The sequence below is a fragment of the Echeneis naucrates genome, chromosome 21 (assembly GCF_900963305.1).
Source record: "Echeneis naucrates chromosome 21, fEcheNa1.1, whole genome shotgun sequence".
Taxonomy (NCBI): Eukaryota; Metazoa; Chordata; class Actinopteri; order Carangiformes; family Echeneidae; genus Echeneis; species Echeneis naucrates.
This window is the reverse complement of record NC_042531.1, coordinates 10,828,030-10,853,435: the sequence shown is the minus strand read 5'-3', so window position 1 is coordinate 10,853,435 and position 25,406 is coordinate 10,828,030. Positions and strand designations below refer to the sequence as shown.

Sequence of the window (25,406 nt, the reverse complement as noted above, 5' to 3'; positions counted from 1 at the left end):
AACCTGGACATCGGTGCAATTTTAAAGCACTTTGCATTAAAATGCAAACAGCATCACTTCTCTCTTAAGTAATCCATTACTGACAATTAATGTCAAACTGCATGCCGAAGCAGCTTAATGCTGCCCTGCTGGGTGAAACATTGCTAATGGAAAGAAAGCCTTATATGATCCATCACATCAAAATACACCTAAATGCAGCATAATGCCTTCAAAAGTGTCATGTTTGTACTTGCTGACAGTGGTCTGCTGGGCGAGCGCTCTCTGGTATTTGAGTATATCTCGTCCAACGTCCACTTACGTCAGCCACATGTCCGTGTCCATACGGAAGACTGTGAAACCCCACAAAAACATCACCTTTACCAACATCCGTACCCGTCCCCTCAACCCACATGCCTTCGAATTCATCATCAATGAGCCAAAGAAGTGCGAAAGCGTCGCGCCTTTCTTGGTCATTCTCATAAGCACCACACACAAGGAATTTGATGCACGCCAAGCCATCCGGGAAACCTGGGGGGACGAGAGCACCTTCGGCGACATCCGCATCCTCACCATCTTCCTGCTGGGCATCAACACAGATGCCATCCTGAACCAGATGGTGGAACAAGAAAGTCAGATCTTTCATGACATTGTGGTGGAGAACTTCATTGATTCTTACCACAACCTCACCCTCAAGACCATGATGGGCATGAAATGGGTGGCCACCTTCTGCCCTAAAGCACAGTATGTCATGAAAACAGACAGTGACATCTTTGTCAACATGGACAACCTGATCTACAAGCTCCTGAAGCCCACCACCAAGCCAAGAAGAAGATACTTCACCGGCTATGTGATAAACGGCGGTCCCATCAGAGATATGCGCAGTAAGTGGTACATGTCCAGAGACTTGTACCCTGACAATAAATACCCGCCGTTCTGCTCGGGCACTGGCTATGTGTTCTCAGCTGATGTGGCCGATCTGATCTACAAGACGTCATTACACACAAGACTGTTGCACCTGGAGGATGTGTATGTGGGACTGTGTTTGCGTAAGCTGGGCATACACCCTTATCAGAACAGCGGTTTTAATCACTGGAAAATGGCCTACAGCCTGTGTAGATACAGGCGGGTTATCACCGTCCACCAGATCTCCCCGGAGGAGATGCACCGCATTTGGAATGACATGTCCAGCAAGAAGCATTTGAGATGTTAGAGGACCATTGAAGAAGATTTTTTTTTTATTTATTTTTTCTTTTAAGTTTTTTGCCTTTTATTCACTTCAAACTTCATAGGTAACACGCTGATTGATGTAAAAATATTGATGGCTGCTGCTAGTCTCTATTCCATGGCAGATGTTTTCATTAACACCATCGCTGTCTGTGTATTTCTGCTGATTACACCTCATGATTGTTAATGAATGCATGAGGCTTGTGGAGCTCCTATTTTCATGCACAATTAAATAGTGGTGTTGTTATTGAAAGTAATTTTGTTCACGTGCTCCAGCTCCAGTTTAAACATACCGATTTTCTATGAGCATTAAATCAACCAGTGTAGCCCATTAAATAGTTTGGCCTGATGGGCAGGGACAGGTTCGAGCCCTCGCACTGACAAGCTTTTTCCCCCGCTGAAGTGTCCTTGAGCAAGACATTAAATATCTACCAGCTTCATGGCTGCTGACTCAGCATGCCAATATTCCTGCAGAGGGCAAGCCTTAGGAGCGTTTCTGCACAGGAAACAATACAATATCAAATTACTATTATTATTAGTAATATTAGATGTTTTAAAGTAGAGGTATTATATTATTCATTCATTATCACAAATGAAAGATGACTTTCTGGACAATGACAATGCAAATATTTAATAATTTCCAATGACCAGCCAGCTTGTCTGTTGAGAGAAAACACATCAACACTCGGACTGTATTGTCCCTTTTTCCATCTTACATCTTACCAGCTAAAAATGAGTTGTTGCATTCCATTTTTAATCTCCAGTCAAACCAAGCTTGCAGCTAATTTCTCATCTTCTCCAGCGTTCAACTGCAAAAGCAGAATTCACCGGATGCTTTTTCCTGAATATGCCTGAAGATGTTTTTGTTTACATGTAGTAATAATTTCACTGCCTCTTCTTTCTGAAATACACAGATGTATATTTTGAGATGTTTTTTTTATATATTGTTTTGGGAGGTTTCTTTGGTGCATTTTGCTGTTTTTTCATTTTGAAATTGTCATACATGAGGGAGGCTAATTGTCTCTCCGATATTAGCTCATCATTACTCTGTCTGGTTATGTTTGCTGTACATCAGCTGCTATTTCAGCTCATCGGCTCCTCCACACATCAAGAGAACTGCATCATCTATTATCTTCTACAAGTTTGAGTTAAACAGTAGGTAAAACCATTACAGACTGGATGTATTATCATATGTATCTGAAGAACCAGTGATTTCTGAAGCACTGCTACAGACATCATGGAAAAAAATGTTTGTTTCTCAGAAAATCTGGCTTGAATGGCCAAAAGTTTCTTTTCTTTTCTTTTTTTTTTAAGGTTTTGTAGTAATATAAGCTAACGTGACATTTACTGTGAAAGCATCTATCCCACAGGGGGTTGTTGGTATATATTGTATGTTTTTTATATTAAAAAGCAAACACTTGAATAATTAAAATTATATTACTACTTTTACTTGTTGCCTTTCTCCGGTTCCCTTAAGTATGAATTAGCAGGACTTGAGGATTACTTCACTTGTCTTATTTTTTTCTATGTTTGAAAGCAGTTTTTGTGTGTGTGTGTTTTCATATGTTTCAATGTGTAAATTCACCCCATAACATAACTCATAACAATATTAGTATCTAAACTAAGTTAATATTTAAGTTAAAACTAAACAATCAAAACTCCTTTTTTTTTATTTTTTTTTAAATAATAGCAATTCTTTATTTGTTGCTCTTGGTCAGAAATTGACATCAGCAGATTACAGAGAGGAAACAGGGGTAATATGCTGAAATGGTACACATACTGTACATAGAAAACACAATAAATTACTTCATAAAATAAAGAATTTAGTAGAAGTTAATATTTACCACCTCAATACTGAAAAATAATTTCGAGCTACTGGACTTGTTTGAACAAACAAATGGCTCGTCACCATTTCAATAAATGCCTTTTGGTTTCATCCTCAGATGCATTTTCATACAGTACATTTTAGTAACTACTATATTTTTGGGAACAACAACAAAAAAAAGTTTTGTAGTGCAGCAGGACAGAGCAATAAGATTTAACTGTTGTGGTTTTGTCTATTTGCCTGGCATCTGAAAACACATCAACCAGAGTGGATTACATGATTACAGGTTTTTCTTATGTTTTATGAGTCTGGTGACAAAAGCACACACCTTAACTTGTCTCCAGGGGGGCTAAGCAGCAGCTTGTCGGGGTAACAAACTCAGCCCAAAAAAAGTGCAGTTTAGCTTGTCTCATCAAGATACTTCACATGAATTGTGTCATCGCTGGATTAATACGATCATGAAATGAAAAATCAGCGGGTTCCGCTCTTTGTGTTGTCTCACTCATTGTCTACTTTCTTAGGCACAGAAAAAAGAACAAGGCACCTCTAGCATTAGCATTAACACTGTCAAGAGCAGCAAATTATACACAGTAGCGTCCAGGTCTCGTTTTTCTTTTTTTCTGCACACTCAAGCAAATGTTTCCCTTCTTATCAAGGCCGAACAGGCCTTGACACAAAAATACAATTCATTCTCTTTTTCAACATTCATTGTGTTATGAAAATGTGCTTGTTCCCGTAAATTCTTACATTCTGAGTGGGTTTGTGAGGTGTGAGTCAAAGCAAATTTGTTTTCAATGTGCCAACAAAACAGCATGGAGGGTGGGGGGGGGGGGGGGGGGTGGGCAGAGAAAGATTAAAATAAGTTCTTATTTAAATAAATAATGAGAGCGTTGCTCAATACAGAGGTAATGAGATGTAAAACAAACATAAGTAAAAGGAAAAAAAAATTCTATTAACACATTCAGAGCTACATCTCAATCATCTTCTTTCACCACCTGAGTACATCTTTAGGTTCCTGGGCTGGATCCTGATCCCGGTCTGTGCGCTGGGCGGTGGAATGTTGTTAAGGTTAAAGGTCGGAGGGGACAGTGAGCAGGGAAGTCTGTGCTTAGGAAGTGAAGGCAGGGTGGAGGCATAGCTTGGACTCGGGAGGTGGGCGGGGGGGTGAGAGAGGGGAGGGAGGAGGCGGTGAGTTTTGTGGGGAGGAGTTTGGGGAAGATGTAGGAGGTGGTGGTGTGTTCCTCAGTCTGTCTGCCCTGAACTGTCTCCCTTTTCTCACCTGCTTCAGGCACGAAGAGAGCATCAGCTAACGCTCAGCTGTGCAAAGCCGATCAGCTTCACTTCGTCTGGAATCTCCATGTCATCACAGCAGGATGCCTGAGCACAGAGGGAGACATCAAGAGCGTCAGTGGGGACGCACTGCATCCAGACAGAGCCTCTTCATCGCCTAAACTGCCTTGCAAAGTCTCTAGAACAGCTGAATTAAAACACCTCGGCAACTGAAAATATTTTGAGTGAGATTCTCATTTCACAAAATGAGGCAAATCTTTTTTTGCTAATAAATGGGGTTTTTATTTAAAATCAACAATAAAAAAAATGAAAGCTGGAGAAAGAAAGAAATGCCAAACATTTTCCAAGTCTCTGATATTCTTAAAAATATAGTGAATTAAGAGGAATGTATTTTGGGTTTAGGTAGACTATGATGCTAAAGGTTGAAAGAGCTGAATCACGAAAAGACAAACTCATGCCAATTTCCCTCCCTATATCAATAACTCATTCATTATTACCAAGATGGAATCAGATACAGTACAGCGCCTCTTTTTATCAAAATCTATATACCATTGTGATCAAAGTAGTTTGCTTGCAAACATTTACACATTTTCATGTCCAGTAAATTAATTTTACTCCATTTTTAAACTCCACCAACTGAAAGTGCTCATAAAGCTCAGATTATCTCCGGGGAACTGTACAGCTACCACAAATGGCTGCTTTAACTCCTCATCTAACCATGTAATTCATCACTGATTACAGTATTTGGGCTCGAGCAAATGTTAATTGCGTAATTTCGAAGATCCCACAAGCAATCTTATGAAAACATTGAGTAAGAAAGAAGAATTAATGTAGGCTGGCACCCTCTTGTGAAATCTAATCTGTTTTTAATAAGGCGAGGATTGGTGCCATTGCAGATAAACAACAACATAAGATCAACAACAAAAATTAAAACTGAATGAAAAGGAACCCTTTCGAGACTGAAAAATCAACATGGTATCGCCCCTGTGAACAAAGTGTGCTCAGCAAAGATGTGGCCTTCAAAGTTTGATTTGGCAGAACTTGGCTGGTCATAACTGTAATTAACCCCCATAAAACACCTTATTTGGAATGCTGGCATGCTGCTGCAGCATCACCGTCCAACCTCAGTAATTCTCTTGTGGCTGAAGAGAAAAGAAAAGACAAAACCCTACAGCCAGATTCCAGAATCGGATGGAAAGTTTTTCATAGTCTTTCACAGCCATATTTTAATTCCCATGGGTCTTGGAGGGAGATGTTCAAAGACAGCATAAAGATCTTACACCGCATTAGAAAGACGACGGTCATATCCAAGTATCCATATACCGGGCTATTCATGTACTGTGCAATCCCAAAAATGAACAGCTCCTAGCGAGAAAGCACAATATTTATTTCACAATTTAACCATCTACCAGCTCATATCACCCCAATATATATGCCACTCAGACTCTATTCAGAGAGGCCATGTTAAAGTCAGCGTGCAATTAGATTTGTCTGTGTGAATGGATGACCTAACTTGCTGTCCTCCAACAATTCACACCTGATCGGAGACAGACACTCAATCTCCCTACAGGCCCGACAGCCCTGCAGCCGTCTGATCAACGCGGTGGGACTGTTATTAAAGCAGGCCACTTTTTTGTGAGCTCACAGAGCCTATAGTGACCTCTAGTTCAGTGAAGTCATAAAGCTGTCTGAGTGCCACCCACACGATAAACTGTCTGCATGAAAAGATATGAATTGTTCCCTTACCGAGGGTAATTATTCTCACTCCCTGGGTTTTTGTGACACTGCTCTCATAACTCGCTTTTTAGAAATGGGAGGGGTCGAACCACAGTGAGGAATTTGCACTCCCCGCAGCAGAGCAGAGGTAATGTATGGAAATGTAAGCCTGCACATATATATACCTACACGGGGTGGCCAGAACTGCCCTCACTGTGACTCTCCCAAGACTCGTTCACCTGCAACACAAAGTGGCTGCTGATAAGGCCAACATGGCAGAAAGGGCACTCCGTGTAGCACTGTGACCCGAAGCACAGATGTTGTTTACCCGCATCAACAGAAATGTCAATAAAACATAATTTACTTTTTTTTTTTTTTTTTCAGCAATAGCCATACAGACATGGCCTCTTAAAGTGGCACAGACTGAATGTAACATGGTAGTTAGTTCTTGTCTGCCATGATTATTTGTAAAGTAATTAAATGAGTCCTTAAGTGAGTCTCACGGACAGACAGTACTATAGTGGGGCACACAAATAGATAAACATCCTCCAGAAGGTTTTCAGTGTCACGATTTAACGAGGTGCAACACTAAGCAATGCCTGCACAGAGAAAACAGTGCTGCTAATAGCTGAAAACTGTGCTTGACCTTTGCTATTTTCTTCATGTTGGAGATGTAGAGACGCTGTCAGAGTCATGACTCTTAATCCCATGAATATTACACAAAGCAAGGTCCAACATCATACAAAATGAACACATAATCTACGCTAACGAAGAGAAGCTGCGATATGTGATCTTTTTTTTTTGCCTCCAATGCAGAGCTTCAGCTGTGAAATACATTTCAGCTATATTACTGCAACTTCTGATACAGACCTCCCCTGGGCTATATGTGCACTGTGCAGCAGCGTCACACAGGGGAAAAAGAACAAAAAAAGAGACGCACAAGCATAGTGGCAGATACCCAATACTAAAAGTCTCTGAGGCTAAATACCCCTTTATCTTTTTACCAAAACTCTTTCCACAAACAAGGAGCTAGTTGATGTTACCTGCACTTACCTATGCAAAACTCTATATACATCACATCTGTTTGTAAAATAAATGGTTATTTATTTCTATTCTATTCTGGCGTGCAACCATCCGCAAGAACTCATCATCTGTTTATGTTGATAAATTCAGAGGACTTATTGGACCTTCAGTTCTGTTGAGATTAGAGGATTGAAAACTTTTGGGAATTTTAAGAATTTTGTCATTTTAAAATTTCCTCACCAACATAACAGCTTTAAAAAACATTCTTAGGAGCAGTATTGGCTCATGCTGGAACAATTTGTCTTTTTGTGGCCTTTATTATTGACTCTAGCTTGCACATTTCTAACTCACCATCAACAAACTGTATATGGGTGGACACAACCGGGCACAACAGGCCATCAATCACCTGGAAACTCACCAGCTTAAAGGTCAATACTTTGTAGGTAATCGGGTCATCTACAATCTTCTGAAGGTTTGCTGCAACTGTAACAATGACAACAAACAGGTTTTACAATTTGCAGAGTAAATTTAATTGCATCTCAACACTACTACGGACGTAATGTTTCGTATTTTGGAGCATTTCAGGTTATTGTATTTGAAATACAGAAGATACAAAGGATTTAAGAAATACAAGTAACTTTGAATGACAGTTTTACAAGGATGCAGGTGCAACATTACCAATAACCACATCGTGCCCATTCACAAGACCCGCCGAGAACAGTTCCTGGGAAACGCCATCAGCAGTGTCTTATGAGGGAATAACATGACAAATATTGGTCTCAAAACAATCCACTTACCAGGTAATTGTGTTAGATATTGAATTAAATGCTGTCATGAGCAATCCTACTCACAAATACTGCCATTAGTCATTTATATCAATTCATAGAGCCTGAAGCTGTTACCACAGTCGAATATATTCAGTCTGCACTCTTACCTCGCCCAGGAGTGAATTCAAACCGGATATCATTCAGCTCTTTCCTAGAGTTCCTGAAAGGAGAGACAAGTGTCTGTGTTTTCACAAGTATCCATAGTTATGTCCACTTAAAATGCCTGAAAGCTCCCCAGTAAAAGGAACATCAGGAAACAAGCAGAAGACAAGGAGGAGACCACTATTGTGTGCAGACATGAAAATGACTGAGGTGGAAAATGGTAAATGACGAAATGGTTGACAAGCAGCACAGATGGCGTGTAAACACGAGAGGGTGGCATCAGTGAGCTTGTGAAGCTTGGATGGAAATGTGTGTGTGAAATTGTTGCCCATAAAACCTACATTCACTAATCTTTTTTCAATGTTACTTTTGTTTTGACTACTTGTTGGCAGAAGAAACAAGCATTAATATGGCACATCAGCTTCATCACCTCAAATTTATGCAGCAAGCATAACAAACACGTTCTGATTTGCCCGTAGCATTTGGGTTCACCTGACAAACATCAGTCTAACTCCCCTCACCTCTGTTTTACTCTCCACCAACTTCTGGACTTAAATACTTTACTAGGCTCACTGGGTAGCACACAATGAGTTTTTCGAAATTTGTCTTCCTCTTTTGCTGAAAACATTGAAAGCAGTACAATTAACAAAGACTGAAACAATCAAACTTAAGACAAACTGATTTCTATCCTTTATGTAATACATTTCTAAATATAAATTGCCTCATTTTGAAAAGATGCCTCGACCTAAGACTGCATTAAAATATGGAAAAAGATAAGTATGGCTGCATCCAGTTTGTTTGACAGGATTAATAGGAAGCTCCCTCCAGCCTCAGAGGAATTTGAAATATGTCTTTAATATTTATGAGTGACAGCAGAGTTTCTGGTAAAAGCAGGACATTTCAGTGCTGCCCTAAAAACAACAGCCAGAGAAAATTGTTTACCTCTGAGAAGCTGGTTATGTTTTCACAAAGGGCTGCATGATTCATTTTAAAATAATTGAAATTGTAAATGGAGAATTCACAGGTTCTGCAAAAAATAAAAATAAAAATAAAAATCACAGGAGTTGTTTTTTTTTTTTTTTTGGAGGGGGGTTGGTGAAATGCATCACATTTACCCTAACCCATTTTTTGAGACATAAGTGTTTCTTAGATACCAAAGGCTCAATAAAAATCAATACAAATTAAAAAAAAAAAACAGTGTATATATATATATATATATATATATATATATATATATATATATATGTTTTGTTTTGAACCAATAAGGCCTTTTTTGCATATTGTTCAACTCTTTTTTTGCCCATGATTGTTGTCAGCAGGACTGATAAAGGGATTTCATCCAAACAGGTGGTAAAGGAATGGGGTCAGGGAAACGCTCATTAGATTTGGGAGCCTATCTAGTGAAAGGGGGTACATGCAGGAATATTCACCTTTTTTCCCTCAACATTGATGTGAACATTCATGTGTTCTACTAAGCGCCATTCCCTTTTTGTTTGTAGTGTGCTTAAACAAATAACAAGGCTAGCCTACGAGCAAGGATTTGATATCACTTATGAGTTAGCTTGACTTTCATATTTAGAGAAAAAAGAAAAAGAAAGAGGAAAAAAATAAAAATAAAAATCTGGCCGAGCCAATGAACATAAACAACATCTCCATCCCCTGCAGGGGAGGCAGAAGGGACATCCTGCCTCAACTGTCGAAGCAACCTGTTTTACAGGACCACAACCCTGCCCAGATAAAAATCGCCCACAACTCTGCCTCCTCTATAGATACAGCACAGTGTGCGTCTAGAAAACGCTCTGACAGACGACATCAGGAATACGTGGAATGAGCCTGACATGGCAGACTGAACACTGTCATGTCATTTATTACCTTGTTAAACACCACTCTGAAAATTTTACATTAGCATATCACCCATACCAACAACGTATTTTTGGCAGCGTGTATATGAAATGTATAATCCTACTGGCCAATGGCATTTTAACAACATTATGTTACTGCGATTCCAGTTAGATGCTTGATAAACACTTCAAATAAAATGGTGACTGGTAAAGCATCTCCAGAGCAATCTATCAAAATGGGTATGAGCGTCTTTGTCTGTACAGCCTTGTATTACCGGCTGCCTTGTGATTACTGACACGTGAGAAAAATGTAGATACGACAAAAAAAGATGCAACACCAAGGCCAACAAACAGATGATCTGCTGTGACGAATACACAATTGTATTCTACATTTTATGTCACACTGACAGACTGACAGTAAACAAGTCTGTGTGGATTCGCTGTTATGCCTGAAAAATGATTCACTGTTGTGACAATCCTGCACATGACTAAATGAACGCGTAAAAAAGGACTCAGTATGGAGTCAGCATGCAGCATCCAGTGATGGTTTATGTATGTCATTCAACATGAGGTTCAGGTTGTCCCGAAAATGTATATTTTTAAATGTTAATACAGTTACATCTAAACTTTCTTGGTAATGAATTATTCTTAGGACTAATTGCCTTATATTAATAAAATAAAAGTAGTCTTCATGCAGACAAACTAATTCTTTTAAAATGTATTTCTATTGTGCATTTCAGGCAATGCAATACGATCAGTCAAAGGAGGAGAGCTGGTGACAATCAATTTGCATCTGTGCTATTTTAGATGTTTAAGATCAAGTGAAGCAAATTATATGACTCAAGTCATAACTTCCTCTTTAAACTGCTGATACTGCCTATCTCAGGAATCCCGTCTTCGTAAGAAAAAATAAAAAAGAAAAACAAAAAAGATTGAACAAGTTCCAAACAAAATGTTGACAAAAATCCAATCATGCTGCTGCTTCTCCCCTCTCACTGCCACTGAGGGGATCGTATTAACATCATGCTAATGAGCTGTAACTCATTTATTGGCTGTGAGAGGAGGCCAATTAGCTGTTTATTTTGTTTTCTCAAATGCAGTGATACCTCTGGATTATTACTGTACTTTCACTAATTTAAAACATTCACAAATTGCTCCATTTATTGCTATGTATTTCCGTATTATCCATCATACTTATTGGTTATATCTGACAACTGACAATCAGATCCAGGGTTATTCTATTTAAGTTCACCCTCCTTCCTGCATTCTTCATTTAAGTACATCATTAATAAAGAAGTTAGCGACTTACTTAATTATGCATTTTAGCTAGCCAGCTTCAAAATGGAAGGCGACTGGTCTGATTGATGTCAATGAAGATGAACTAATTTTTCGGCATTGCTGTTTATAAGACAGTATTGATAATTTAGTTACTGACACCAATTTAAAAGACTATACTACTTAAACAGAACAAACAAACAAACAAACAAACACCACAAATGTACCTAACATTAACTTTACATTATTATTCACAGAAAACTCTAAGAAAAATACACAGCTTCTTATACAGGGTTCAGAATATTTGCAAGGGATGAAAAAATCTCTTGCTCTGCCCCCAAAACGTAGAACAGAGCCAAAGAAAACCCCGAAACATGATTGTCTCTAATTTTATAATTCCCCCTTTGCTGATACACTTTAAAAAAAAACAAACAAACAAAAAAAAAAAAACAGCCAAATCCCTATGAATATCAGAAAAGGTAAATTCTCCTCTTCCTCAAGAAGAAATTGCAAGAACATGTTTGCTTGCTCTTATCCAAAGAATTTGATTTCAAAATAAAGCTAAATGTTCCTAAAACTACTGGTTCCAAGTCACCATAACACCGGCTGTTCAGATGGAGGGGGATTTGGCTTTTTATAGAGCTTTTGAAGGATAAACTGTACACAGAGAACTTTTTGATGATATTCAGCCTTTCAAAGAGTTTCCTATATCTTGGTGCAACATTGAATAAAATGAAGGAAAATAAGGGTTCTGTCAAGTACTGTACATCTTCTAAAGTAAAAGAAATATGAAATGAAATGCTAAAATGTCATTACCAACACAACCTCCATGTAATACTGAGGAGCATGTCAAAAAAGATGGTATAGTGATTGGTAATACACAAAGACATTAAGAGCTTTTAGAGCCCATAGATTTATGTGAAGGAAAAAAAATGCTGTTGGACTTTGGACCCTGACTTTTGGACTCACACATAAGAAGGCGTTAAACAATTGTTTGTTTCTTTAATACTGAATATTTTATCTGACAAACCAGAGATGGCCTGACCTTAATATAACCTTAATACATAGCCAGTGAATTTAATTCATTCATTGCTCAATGCTGCTTCCCCACTGGTTTTTACAAGCTTTCTCTGAAATGATCAAAAATAGTTTTATTTTTATTTTTCAGCCTTCATACGATGTTACTGTACAACTGATGACAGATTTAATCAGTTCGACAAGTTGGAGCTAATTAAAATACAGAGACTGACTGAACATTACTCAGCCCACGTTGGAATTGTAAAACTGAAAAACTGAAAAAGCCAAGACTGTCAAAAAAAGCTCGCTCTCTCTCTCTTGTCACAACAGCTAGCTGTGTCCTGTTGTGTCCAGACCACTTCTTTGTGAGCGCAGACTAAAATGGCTTTCTGTGCTATGCTGGAGGCCTGAAAATGGACCTTCAGATGCCTTTTTGTCCAATGTGCTCTGCCACCAGCTCATCAGGGACCTACAGGCAGGCACTCGACTGCCAAAAATATGCACCATTATCTGTGTTCGCATTGCTTAAAATGAGCTCCCTCCTTCTCTGTCTTTTTGTTTTGCCTCAATGAGTAACTATAAATACTTTTAACATGTTTCACACGTTCCTTGATAATATGTAATAACCATAAACCCCCCTCCCCCCTAAAAAAAAACACAACAACAACTCAAGTGCCAGCTGAGTTGGATTTTCTTTTGTTTTGTTTTTACAGGCAGTATGTATGAGGTTTTCTGAAACTGGAACACAAACCTCCACTTTGTCATGACAATATGCTGATGAACAGCATTGTCTGGAATAACGCAAGAGGCAAGAGGGGTGCTACAAGTGCAAACAGTCTGAGAGAGAAAAGCAGATTGTGGAGCACAGCCAGAGACTCAATGGAGCGTAACACTCTGCACCCGACAACACGGCCAGTGAGACAAGGGATCCATGGCAATGCCTGAGCCCTTCTGCCGCAGACAAAGATATAGTAGCTCATTATGCCCATTAGTCACCTGCGTGTTAGGCACAAAGAGAAGTGATGATGTAAATGTGTAAGTCTGCTCTGAATTTATCCCAAAGAAAAAGAGAGATTTTTAGATACCAAAGGCTCAATAAAAATCACATGATCATTTTTAAAAAATCAGTGAAGATACAAGTATTTAATATAAATATAAAATAAGAGACAGCTTTTTGAGCCCGTGCTTCCTTCGTCTTGTGTACCAGCATATAACGGAGTAGATTATATGAAAGCATCAGTCTCACCTTAGCCGTAGTACCATGTTCACAGCACCTTGAATGTATGGTGTATCCACATATGGTTCAACCTGCATGGGAGAAAATTGCATCTGATAGTGAGGCAGTTTTCATTATGCAGAAATTGTTCTTATGCATCAGACTGCAAAATAAAAAATAAAAAAGAGGAGAGAGCGATATTTGCTAGTCCTGATAAGTGCAATGTGCAGTTAGAAAACATAAGCCACAAGTGGCTATAAGAATAAAAAAAAAGTCCTATTCATTGCAGCTTCAGGAAAAGTTGCAAAGGGAGAAAGGAAGAGGAACAATAAATTGAGGTGTATCATGAGAGAATCTATCAACATTATCAATACAGAATTAGAAATTGGCTGCAGCAGGAAAAATGGATTTTAGGAGTCACAAGTGATTGCTGAGTAGCTGTCAGAGGTAATTTCTGACAGGAGCACCAGACTACGGCTCAAGCTGCTTTGGCTCATTTTCAAAATGACGATAGCCTCAGAAAATGGGTTACAATAGCAGATTCTTTAGATGAGATACACCCAGGCTATGAGCTGGCACTGTCAGGCAGACAGCCATTTACTCTGACTTATTACTGCTGAAAGCATCATTCCTAGAGAAGCAACATTCACAGACACACACATTCTTAGACCAACACACACACACAGATGGACGCACATATGAAGAGGACGCACATGCACAGACATACAAACATAACAGCAGACAATCGGCGTCGCATCAAAGTCACTGAATCGCGACAAATTAGTGCTGCTATTGAATCCCTCACCTCGGGATGCTGAATAGACAACCCTTCAATAGGAACAGTGTTGGCATTCTCCTCATTCTGGAGGGAACAAAACGAGAAGTATAATTGCGCAAACGCCGTTACTTTCAGGGTAAATATCAAATGGCTCATCCTCTAAAGACAACACGGGAAAGTTGATTCAAAGCCAATTAACGGAGAGAAATTTGGTGGCTTCCTTCAACAGGTGCTTGGCTGATTTGATCAGACTAGATAAAAATATCTGGTGAAACAAACATTGCAATTGAGCTCATGAGTCTTACGCAGGCTTCAGCCTGTGTGCCAGGTGATTACATTTCATAAAATGCCTTTTTTGCCAGTTAGTGAAATAGTACAGCAGAGAAAAAGAGAAAGCCTGTGTATTCATGACAGCTCTTCGCTTCAACACCGTAAAAGAAAATAGTCCTCATTTTTATTGCATGTTAGAGTTAGTGTATGAGAGTAAGGACTAACTTACATCTTTGGCCTCATCTCTGACCCTTCGTGACTAGGAGGAAAAAATGAAACACACATTTATATTTCCATATTCTTAAATACACTGCAATTATAATGATTTCCTTTTTTCCAGCTTCTGAGTTCATTGACAGGAAATTAAAAGCACATCCCAGACAGAATACTATCAGGAACAACTTTTTTTTCTGAAATCATTATTTTTGGTGACATATTATTTATTGCATCATACATTAAAGCGAGGCATCTTTATCAAAGCACCCTTTGATCATAGCTGTCTACTTCCTCTTGCCTCAAATGCTTGCAGCTATCTTCCAGCTCATTAAAGCAACCTTGTGACAGGCTCTCTCGGAGATAAGCCATCTGCTATCCAAAAAGCTAAGTGATCGGGAAAGGAAGGAATATACAGGGTCAAAGACAGTGGGGAAGTTACATAAGGGCTTGATGCACAGCTTAGAAATGACATGCAACACTTTAACAACCTTAAATTCTAAATTTGCATTCTCAGGTATTTGCTTCATCATAGTGACAAATAAAGTTCAATCTGAAAAACAATCTTGCGCAAAATGTTTTACTGATACACCTGTTGGATGTAAATGTGACAGAGTGGATGCTGCTCGGGCAGAGGACCTACCCTGCCCTGATGCACAGCAGCCTTGCCCTCCTCACTGCGCTCGTCCAGCTCGTCATCACTCCACTCCCAGTCTCCGTCCTCTGTTTTGTGCAAATGACCGCTGGAGCCGGGGACCCTCCTCACCTGGACCACGACGACACACGGCCAGCAGAGTAAATATCAACGGCATCATTCATCATCCCTCAATTGCATTATTAGGGGCATTGCCCTCTATCCAGGACTCAAGTAGGTTATGCACTTCCTTAGATCACCATCTGTGATGAGCTGACATATAAAGAACACATGCATGAATCTGTTACTGTAGTGTGTTGTTACCACAATAACAAAATATTTTCTCTGGTCTTCAAAGATTCCTTTCTACTTAAAATAAGACATTTTTCAGACGATATTGACTTGCTTCTTTTTTTTTTTTATATATCTTTTATGATCTAATCATGGTCATTTTAACATCTTTCTAGTCTAAAAACAGACATATATAGAAAAATGTAGACAAAAATCTTGTCTCAGATGAAGAACTTGCAGGATGTGAATTCTTCCTGTCCTGGTAAAATGGTCATCGCAGCATTTATGATATATGTACAAAACTGCACAGTGCTCTAATAGAAATGGTTGCTGCAAGTAATCCATTCCATTTAGCAGACACAGTCTGGGAACAGCACAATGAGCTCAGTGTATTGTGAATCATACAGAAAGGCAACATCCAATACAATTTCAAATTCAGTAAACGCTGGTCATAATATAGCTGCAAATGTAACCAGCATAAAAGAGAGAAGTATGACTCTCACACACATTTCACACTTCTGTACCCTGGCTGAGCATGTAGGGCTAGAAACACGCAACTAGTCTGGAAGTGTAAGAGGTCAACAGTGTTAGAGAAGAGACAGCACACAAAACTAGGAGGGACTACTACCATTGTTCTCCTCAGCTTTATAAGGTCAAAGTGAAAGAAGCAACAGCCTTCTGGTGGTGACCCAAGGGTCCCCCATTTCTGTTCAGGGTGCTGAAGCAAAACAGCCACAGAGCAATGCACTCTGAAGCCATACGCAATCGCCCAAGTAACATTTACACACATACAAAGATGATAATACCGGATGAACCCATTGCGCAGCTGACAAAACCACCCAGGGCAAATAGGCAGAAATATATGGGAGCAGTAACATCATAACATATGGCTGTGAAATCAGTATTTGTAGGAATAAAATAACTGTAGATTGGTGTGAAGTACCAAATGTGCAACCCTGAATCTTGATATTGGACTTCAGAAAATATCCATGAACAACACATCCCATATCTTATTATTACTTGTGCTGAAAACCGTACATTTGAAATTATTATCACGACTCTTCCATTTTCCCACTTTGCAGGACATAACTAACCAATTAGACTTGCCCATCACTTTAGTTTTAAACCCCTTAATGTTTAATCCAACGACAGTGAAGTGTCTAATTGTCGCCCTCTGAAGCTCTATTTTGGAGATCAGGGCGCCCTCTGCTGGCTATTCAACTCACATGTACCTACTGTGTCTGCACAATGACTCTGCATGTATTCTTTCTTTTAATTCAGACTTCAAATTACTTTTTTGGTGACAGCTGGCCAGAGGATCTGCCAGCTCCTTCTCATTTCATGGAACAATTTCAAGAAGTTAAAGCCCATTCAAAGAGTAAAGCTTTATTCTGGCTGGTTAGCTATCAGTCTTATCTCTTAAATGCCCATAGCACTTGCTTCCTGTGGGATTAATTTCTGTGTTTCCCAGGGCCATAGAAAGGGGAAAAAAAAACCCACAGGAACAGAACAAGAACACCAAGGAACAGAAGAGCAAAAAGGGCAGAGAGAAGCTATTCACGTTATTCAGTTTATAGAAGCCAAGAGATATATGGAGGTTGTGGAGATGAACTTTAAGGTTTGGGCATACATGAGCAAAATATTAGGAGAGCAAGGTCATCGTCATATTCCTATACAGTGGTTCCAGCATCCTCAGCTGCCAGTGTGTCTGCAGAATTGCTTGCTGAGTGTATAATATAGATGACTCTGTAGGTCAAATCAGCAAAAAATACCAAGGGCACAGACTCAGTTGCTTGTGTATTTCACCCACTGAAAGTATTGCGTAAATCAGGCATGTATGTACTCTGCATGCGGTCCGATTTTAGGCAGGACCACATCTAAAACGCATAAAGTGACTCAAACGTTAAAGTGCATTACACACGTTGCCATTGTTTCCGATAACATTAATCATGGGGCAAAGATCTTTCTGTGTAAATCAGAAATGCGGCGGCTCATTTCAGACCCAATCTAACATAATTTGTGCCGGTGCTGTACTGACCAAACGTTATTTAAGAAACCCATTTACCTGTTTAGATTTTCATTAGGTACCTTTACATGCATGATTATGTCTGCTGTAGTTACCACATCAACCATCAACAAAAAAAAAAAAAAAAAAAAAAAAAAAAATCTCACTACTCACACCACAATCCCTGTTTATTGACACCCTGCCCTGTCTGTGCGTAATGTTAACGTCATACACAGTAACAGCCCTGCTCTCCACTATGCCCTCCGTTTACTCCCAACCATGTCAGTAAATTTCCACCCCCGCTCAGCCACTCTGCCTTTCGGCAATGGCCCTCTCTTCCCATTTCTGTCCTGGATATCCAGGCAGAGTGTTACGTGAAGCCAACATCGGCTGTGCCTGAAAACGGCACTTCCTCCAAGTAAACTGGGGACAGCTAAGCACACATAGTGGACAATAATGTGATCATTTCTGTTGCCTCCTGTTTACAATTCACTTTCTCCTGTCTGTCTTAGTGGGCCACATGCAGAGAGTTGCACTCGAGGCCACAAACACGAGACATCGGTACATCTTGAACATTTCACTCTTCAGTGGCCCATATTTTTAAATAATATGCACAACAGTTTGGTCATGGTTTGTCTGAGGGTGCTGAAGAAAGTCAGCACAGTGTTGACTGTAAATGCAACATTCTGGTGGAAAGAGATATTTCAGTCAATCCAAGCCCTCTGCCATAATTTCTAAAATGTTTAGTCAATAAGAGAGTTATTTTACAAGGAATGTTTGTGTAAACATACCTTCTTGGCTCTCTGGGAAATCTTTGGTGCAAGACACAAAAGCTTTTCAACCAGATATTCTTTGTTCTGCAAGAGAGAACATCAAAATATGAATAAAGACATCTCTGACAAACATTAAGGATCTCTTAGTCATCAGCTTTGTTGGTGGCACAAAAGCCATATGAAAGTTGTGAAGTTATCTTTATAGAAAGATGTTAAAAGTTAGGCCGGCTTGATTGGAAATATGGCAGACACAGAGCTGCTGTTTAAATGCTTTCCCATCATCTAAACCAAAACATTTAGAAGACGCTCATTCATAATGATATAATAGAAAATGCAACGCATTTAACCAGCTTTTGGTGTCCCCATCTACAAAAAACAGAACTAGTAAGAAAACATTATGACACAGGACATCACATAGGGATAACATTGATGACAAACCCAAATAAAGTCAGTGAACCATATATGAGATGAAGCAAATACCTTGGCCTTCTGGAAGAATTTACTCTTCAAAAGCTCTGAGGCTGTCGGTCTAGAGATAACGAAAAGTACCAATGTTGGAAAATAGATCACATATCTTTCACTGAACGTTTTAGTGATCACATATTGAGTCAGCTCCCCTGACTGTAGCCTGTTTGATAGCTGGAAAGTTGCGCTAACCTTTTGGCAGGATCTTTCTGAAGACACATAGTAATTAGCTTTCTAAATGATTTCCCATATTTTTTCAGCACTTCTTTGTCTTCAACACCCGTCTCTAGAGTGGGTGGATCGTTCTGTAGGGTAAGCATTAAAACCTGAAAACACAGAAAAACTGTCAGAAACACAAACAAAACACAATTAATGTAGATGAGGAAAAGAAACCCGAAGTAGGAAACTGTAGCAGAACTCCAGTGGAGATGAAAAGCAACAAGTTCCTTCAGACTGAACAGTGTCTGTTAGTTCTTTGGTTTCACAATGATGGGTACTGAAACTTAACAGAAGCAAACTTAGGGAAGAAAGGTTAGTAAGCAAAGTCAATGCACACTGCTGTCTTCTTTTAACTGTTATTGCATGATAAGGACAACAGAATAGCACCCAATAACACACTGGGTGCGGTCAGAGCGCTCACCTTCATGGGAGGGTACCGGTGATAGGGTGCAGATCCTGTTGCTAACTCTATGGCTGTAATTCCAAAACTCCATATATCTGCTTTGAAATCATAGCCTCGTACCTGTGAATACACATTTTAAATGAACATTGCAGAAATACAGAATACTATCTAATTCAACAGTTAATTTGGCAAATGATAGTATCATATTAAGTAATGCATAAGCTCTCCCCATATAGAGGCTAACCAGGTCAATAACCGACTTTGTATAGACAGAGATTCACTCACAAACCTGTTCCATCACCTCCGGTGCCATCCAACACGGTGTGCCAACAAAGGTCTTTCGAACTTTGTTTCTTGTCATGTCTCCCCCGGTAGCCAAGAAGGCGCTTACCCCAAAATCTTAAAGAGAATAATAAACAATGCAATTCAAACCTATTAAACATTAAATGAAAAAAACACGGGTGTGGCTTTTTGTAACGACCCCTGCATGGATGTTAATATTGTACAACAGAAAATAAAAATAAAAAAAGATTTTAAGCAATATAAGGCTGTTTTACACTGACCTCTTCTGATGGAAGTAAAGTATTTCTAATGATACACAGGTGATTGCTTAATACCAGAACAGCACAAGCTAGAAAGTACCAGTGTAAGTAGTGACAGTTCAACGGGAAATCAAATCTAATCTAATTTATTACATTTTGGGAGCCTAAAGAGGGTATTTGTCATAAATATATGAAAAAATATGAAAACCTGTTGGATTTAGATCACAATTCCATCTGAGATACCAGGACTTTTAGACAGGGACGTGTCAGCACTTCAGTGTTAACAAACCCCAGCTAAATGGTTACAAAAACCACAATCAATGGCTCTCAAATAAAATCCAGCATTAAACATGAGTCATTTATGCTATTGTTTGTGTCTAATACTAATGATTGTATGTGGCTGCATAACCTTGGGAGTGTGACTTTTTTTTTCTTTACAGGCCAATTTCTCTAGTCCTGTATATTAACTTATTATTCATCTTTAATAATTATTATTAATAATCCATATTAAGAAAACAAAACCGGTGCCAAAAGCTTGTAGTTTCAACAGAGGGACTGAATAAGCAAATATGGAATTATTTTCATGTCAGAAAAACAATGACAGATTAATGTAGTGATGTGGAACCATTCCTTCATTTCCTTCAATGCCACGATCTCAGTATATGTGCACGCTATGGGGAGTCTAAAGAAATTAATACAACTGTGGTACCATGTTCAACACACCTGCAATCTGAACAGATCCATCCTCTCCCAGTAGTATGTTCCCAGCTTTCACATCCCTGAGGTCAACAAACACAAACAGAGTCACACATCGAGTCATGTGGAGCAGCATTGATTCTTCCGTTCGCGTGAACAAGTCCCACAGTCCACCGCCATCTGGACCTCTGCCTAAGGGGCCAGCTCCCAGTGACCTTGAAATCCGGAAACTTTACAGAACGCGACAACTGACTTAATATGCCAATAACTGCAATTATCTGAATGGTATCCATTTTTCACATTATTATTTTTACGTTTTAAGTCATTTCTTATCTCTGATCTTGAAGTCGTTACAAAGGAGAGACTACATTCTCTAACAATGATGTTCTTATAATATCACTCACTCACTCCCTCTACTTCTACCGCCTATCCATATCCGGGGGGGAGGCAATCCCAGCTCACACTGGGTGCAGGCGGGGTACACCCTGGACAGGGCAGTAGTCCATCGCAGGGCCAACACGCAGAGACGAACAGCCACTCACACTCAGACTTACAGACAATTTAGAGTCACCAATTAGCCCAAACATGATGTCTTTGGGCCTTTGGACGGTGGGAGGAAACCAGAGTACCACGCAGACACGGGGAGAACATTCAAACACCACACAGCACCGAGTGGGGCAACAGCACTAACCACTATGCTGCCGTGCTGGCCCTTTCTTATCATATTTAATAGAAAAATGCAAATGTCCGAAGTGTTACCTGTGAATCTGTCCATTTCTGTGCAGATAATCCAGGCCCTCTAACACTTCTTTTAAAATAGTAGCAATAATAGGCTCATCGAGAGCTCGGTTTCTGTCCTCATCTTTGCTTGTGTGCTTGATTATATCCAGCATAGATCCTAAAAATACACCACAAATAAAACAGAAATGTGCTCATTTTGCACATTTTAAAGGCACACAACAACTGTCTCATCCTCCTTTAAGCAAATGAATGATTGATACCTACGATATGTCAATGTGAAATTGTTTGTTGTGCTTTAAACTTCAAACATTCTTGGCAGGCGGTACAATACAGTAATATCACTTGTGCACAAGCGACATTCATAAAGATGCTCAAGGCAACATAATCAGACTGCAAATGTTATATACCATGGCACGCAAACCAAGAGAGAGCTGATGCCTTTATACCTTCAATAAATCAAGCCTGGATATTGTGCTTAAAAACTTATTTTTTGAGTATTTAAATTTCATGCTTTCTGGTATAAATTGTGACAAATATTGGTTACAGTCTCATAAAATTTCTTTTCATGTTTAATCAAAGAACTGTCTTACATATGACTGAGTTATAAGTGAGTTCTCTCCCTGGAGGTGTTACCGAATTATGAACAGATCAAAGCAAAAACATGAAAAGGGGCATTTATATAGTATCAGCATCACATTCGTTGAACATTCATACATTATTAAGCTAGAGGTATGATTTTGATCCATGGGGCCAGGAAGGTGACGCTTACCTCCGCTCAGAAGCTTCATGACTAACCAAAGTTCATCCTTCACAACGAATGAGGTGTAATAGGTGACAATATTGGGATGGTTGCACTGGCTCATTGCCTGAATTTCTTTCTATCATGGCAGAGAAATGAGACATTTCACTTTTAATCGTAACTGTTGTTTTAACAGGATTTTGTCTCATGCAGCAGTATTGCAACCTGCAAAACTCAGAAAACAAACAGTATGGGAGGGAAAGTATTAGCCAAACATGGGAAAGAGCTACAAAAATCCTATGCACACATGCTGTGAAAATAGCCTGTATTTACTGTACTCACCAATAGTTCATCCATGCTGGTATGGCATTTTTCCAGGTTGATTCTCTTAATGGCCACACGCTCCTGTCTGGGGGTACAGAGGGCTGCCTGCACCACAGCTGTGGCCCCACTGCCTAGAATCACAGGCACAACAGAGCAATAACAAAGTAAGCAGGAGCAGAGAGGGACACACAGGACCAAGTCTGTGGCTTTATGGCCCTTTTCAAGTGTTCCTCGTGTTTTCTGTTTACCTTATAGTACTCATCCTTCATGTGTTTCTGACTGAAATATTAGATAAGCACTGTGACAGAAACCGACCTGAAGCACAGAACTGTCATCCCCCCACATGGTGGGCTGTTTACTTGGTTAATTACAAATCAGGCCACGCTGGAGTAGTGAAAATGTTCACACCAAGAAGCTGTGACAACCAACATATTGCTCGCCAACTGTTAGGTGCAGATAAGCAGCAGAGAACACATGTGATCTGACTGCTTACCAGTTGTTTAGGAGAACATGGAGGGGGTCCCACTAACTCAACACAGTCAGCAGCATGCAGCTGTGGTACTGCCTCTTATCAGTACTGATAGGACCTTGTCAGCTCATCTGCACCATGCAGGTATGCAAGCCAAAAATATTAAAGCAACTTCCTTTGTGACTTTCACTACATTTCTGATTTCTGTGGTTGTTTCACTCTTGTGTTTTACAATGATTTGTGGCAAGAAAATATTGAGTTGAACAAAACAGTCAAATTATTCTATAAAGCTACAGCGAGGGTCTCTCCAGTCCACATGGAAACAGAACAGGAAAGATAAATAGGGGTTCATCATAACATGCACAACACAATAAAAGTAAACAGCGCTTAACAATGGAGCGAGCATGTCCTTATTCATTCCCCTTTGATGTTTGTTAAGCTGTTTTATAGAAAAAGTCATACTTAAGTGGCAAGTTGGTCTTGAGTTTCGGATTGCTTGTTAAATATAACAGGCTGATTTGTGACATTGTTACAGTTTTTATAAAATTTCACTTCCTATATGACAAATGGGAAATTCAGCAATGAATGAATGAATCAATACACATAGATTAGTTGGTGTCTTGATGGAAAGTGAGTCTCACTCTTTAAGTGCAAGTGGTTCAACGCTTCTATGTGGCCTACTATGGCCATTACCAGCATTAATATTAATACTAGTTGCATGAATATCAGTGGATTATTAATAACAGTGTACACTTTGGGATAGGCCATTCATGCCATCACAGACAACACAACTACCAGAACAAAACTGGCACAAACTGACTGTGTCTCTGTGATCCGCATCGTCAGTCAACGTGACTGTAAAAGCAGAAACCTGCATTTCAGCTGATCTGAGTCTCTCCCCCCCGACACACACACACACACACACACGTCTGCCATGGTGTCTAAACGTGCCAGTTAACATCCGCATTGCAAAGTATTGCGGGAGGCTGCCGCACACGAGAAAGAGCCGGTAGGCCCCGGTCGTCACCGCCAGCTGATAACCCGCCGCCGCAGCAGCGAATCCCGCCGATCGGCCCGTCAGCGGCCGCCCCGGCCCCGGTGGACTCACCGATCACTTCCTGCAGCTCGTACGACTCCCGGCTGATCGGCCAGCTGGTTGTCAGCGCCGGCTGCGGGTGGTGGACAGCGGCCGGAGAGTCGCCTTGATCCGCCATGATGATGATGATGATGATGCGCTTGTTAGCAGCCTCACAGATACACAGAGAGACAGAGTGGCGGGGAGGAGAGGGGGGAGGGAGGGAGAGAGACAGGGAGACAGACAGAGAGAGAGAGAGAGAGAGAGAGAGAGAGTCAAATTTGACCTCACCTCCTCGGTGTCAGCTGCTGCAGCGCAACTACCGCGATGAACACAACCCGGAAAATAACGGGCCACACACATGCGCGCAGCAACACACACACACACACACCATAGTATACTATGACAAGTTGACAACATGATTTACTACTAACAGGAAGACATCTATTAACATCACTAATGATCATCTCAGAACAGTCCAGCTGGGGTGCTGACAGATTCAATAAGAAATGATTGAGCCTGTGTTAAAAACACTGCAGGTTGATTTATAGGCAGCTTTGTGAGAGACAGTGACAAAAAAGGGGGGACTACTTAATGTTGTCATACAGCTTCAACCTGCAGGTGATGCTGGTGTCGGTAGATGGAGCCATCAGATGGTCTGATCCGGTCCGGTGTCCCCCCCGACACACTGGAAAACTGAGCTCATCATCACAGTGTCACCGGAGATGAATCCACGAGTTGATTTTATCGATTAAGTGGGCAGAAATCGATCAGCGACCATTTTCATTTTTCAAGTAACCGTGTTTCATTTGACTGTAAATGAAATGTCTTGGGTTTATGGACAGTTTTTTTATCAGCTGCAGGATATTGTGAGTGGGTTTTATGACTTTGCAGAAGGAAATTAATGGAGGGAATAATCAGCAGATTATTCGTTATTAAGAATAACCACACCTGCCTCCCAGTTAGGCACAGTTTATTTATAATTTTACAACGTGTGTCGACTATTATCAGAATCCTGAAATATACCCTGAACTATCTTTCATAAGGGTGAGTACAATTTGTAATACATTTATTAGGTGTATGCATGCTCAATTCTGTACTGTACTCATGGATGTAATATAGACACTGGACCTGAATGATCAACAACTTCTTCAAACTGAACTGCAATAAAATGCAAATCATCATCTTCGGCCCCCAAATCCCTCCTCCCCTCCTTCCACAGCACCTCACTCAGTCACTCCCTCCCCTCATCATCACGGACCCTACCCTCTCCTTCAAGTCGCACATCAACCACGTCACCAAACGTCTTTCTTTCACCTCCGTAACATTGCACGCCGCCGCGCCACCCTTTCCGCTCAGCCACGCCTTCACCGCCTCCGGGCGGGACTGCTGCTACAGCATCCTTCATGGCCTCCAAAAACTACACCGTGGTCA

General features: G+C 40.1%; 2 protein-coding genes across 3 annotated transcripts; one reads left to right on the top strand and one right to left on the bottom strand.

Moving 5' to 3' along the window:
• Window positions 1–202: 202 nt before the first annotated feature.
• On the top strand, window positions 203–1,259 carry b3galt1b (UDP-Gal:betaGlcNAc beta 1,3-galactosyltransferase, polypeptide 1b). The gene has a single exon (XM_029530960.1). It carries the CDS (start codon window positions 203–205, stop codon window positions 1,187–1,189), a length of 987 nt encoding a protein of 328 aa, XP_029386820.1. The 3' UTR covers window positions 1,190–1,259.
• Window positions 1,260–2,801: 1,542 nt separating this feature from the next.
• Window positions 2,802–24,290, bottom strand: stk39 (serine threonine kinase 39). Of its 2 annotated transcripts, XM_029530707.1 has the most exons (18): window positions 24,006–24,290; window positions 22,447–22,559; window positions 22,135–22,243; window positions 21,384–21,522; window positions 20,652–20,707; window positions 19,676–19,785; window positions 19,405–19,506; window positions 18,957–19,090; window positions 18,780–18,828; window positions 18,318–18,383; window positions 15,240–15,362; window positions 14,613–14,642; window positions 14,141–14,197; window positions 13,366–13,427; window positions 7,992–8,044; window positions 7,736–7,804; window positions 7,476–7,540; window positions 2,802–4,405 (listed from the first exon to the last, which is right to left on the bottom strand). In XM_029530707.1, exons 1-18 carry the CDS (start codon window positions 24,109–24,111, stop codon window positions 4,331–4,333), a joined length of 1,518 nt encoding a protein of 505 aa, XP_029386567.1. In that variant the 5' UTR covers window positions 24,112–24,290; the 3' UTR covers window positions 2,802–4,330. The 2 variants fall into 2 exon arrangements, with proteins under 2 accessions (XP_029386567.1, XP_029386568.1); XM_029530708.1 differs by lacking the exon at window positions 24,006–24,290 and having other exon boundaries at window positions 22,135–22,329.
• Between the last annotated feature and the right edge of the window lie 1,116 nt (window positions 24,291–25,406).

What these genes read in the sequence shown, in the direction of transcription:
- b3galt1b (XM_029530960.1), top strand. Translation starts at nt 203, where the DNA reads ATGCCTTCAAAAGTGTCATGTTTGTACTTGCTGACAGTGGTCTGCTGG.
- stk39 (XM_029530707.1), bottom strand. Translation starts at nt 24,111, where the DNA reads ATGGCGGATCAAGGCGACTCTCCGGCCGCTGTCCACCACCCGCAGCCG. An exon ending in TTTCCCAGAGAGCCAAGAAG is followed by an intron (nt 15,363 to 18,317) that starts GTATGTTTACAC and finishes GTCGTGGTCCAG; the next exon opens with GTGAGGAGGGTCCCCGGCTC. An exon ending in CTGCTGTGCATCAGGGCAGG is followed by an intron (nt 14,643 to 15,239) that starts GTAGGTCCTCTG and finishes TTTTCCTCCTAG; the next exon opens with TCACGAAGGGTCAGAGATGA.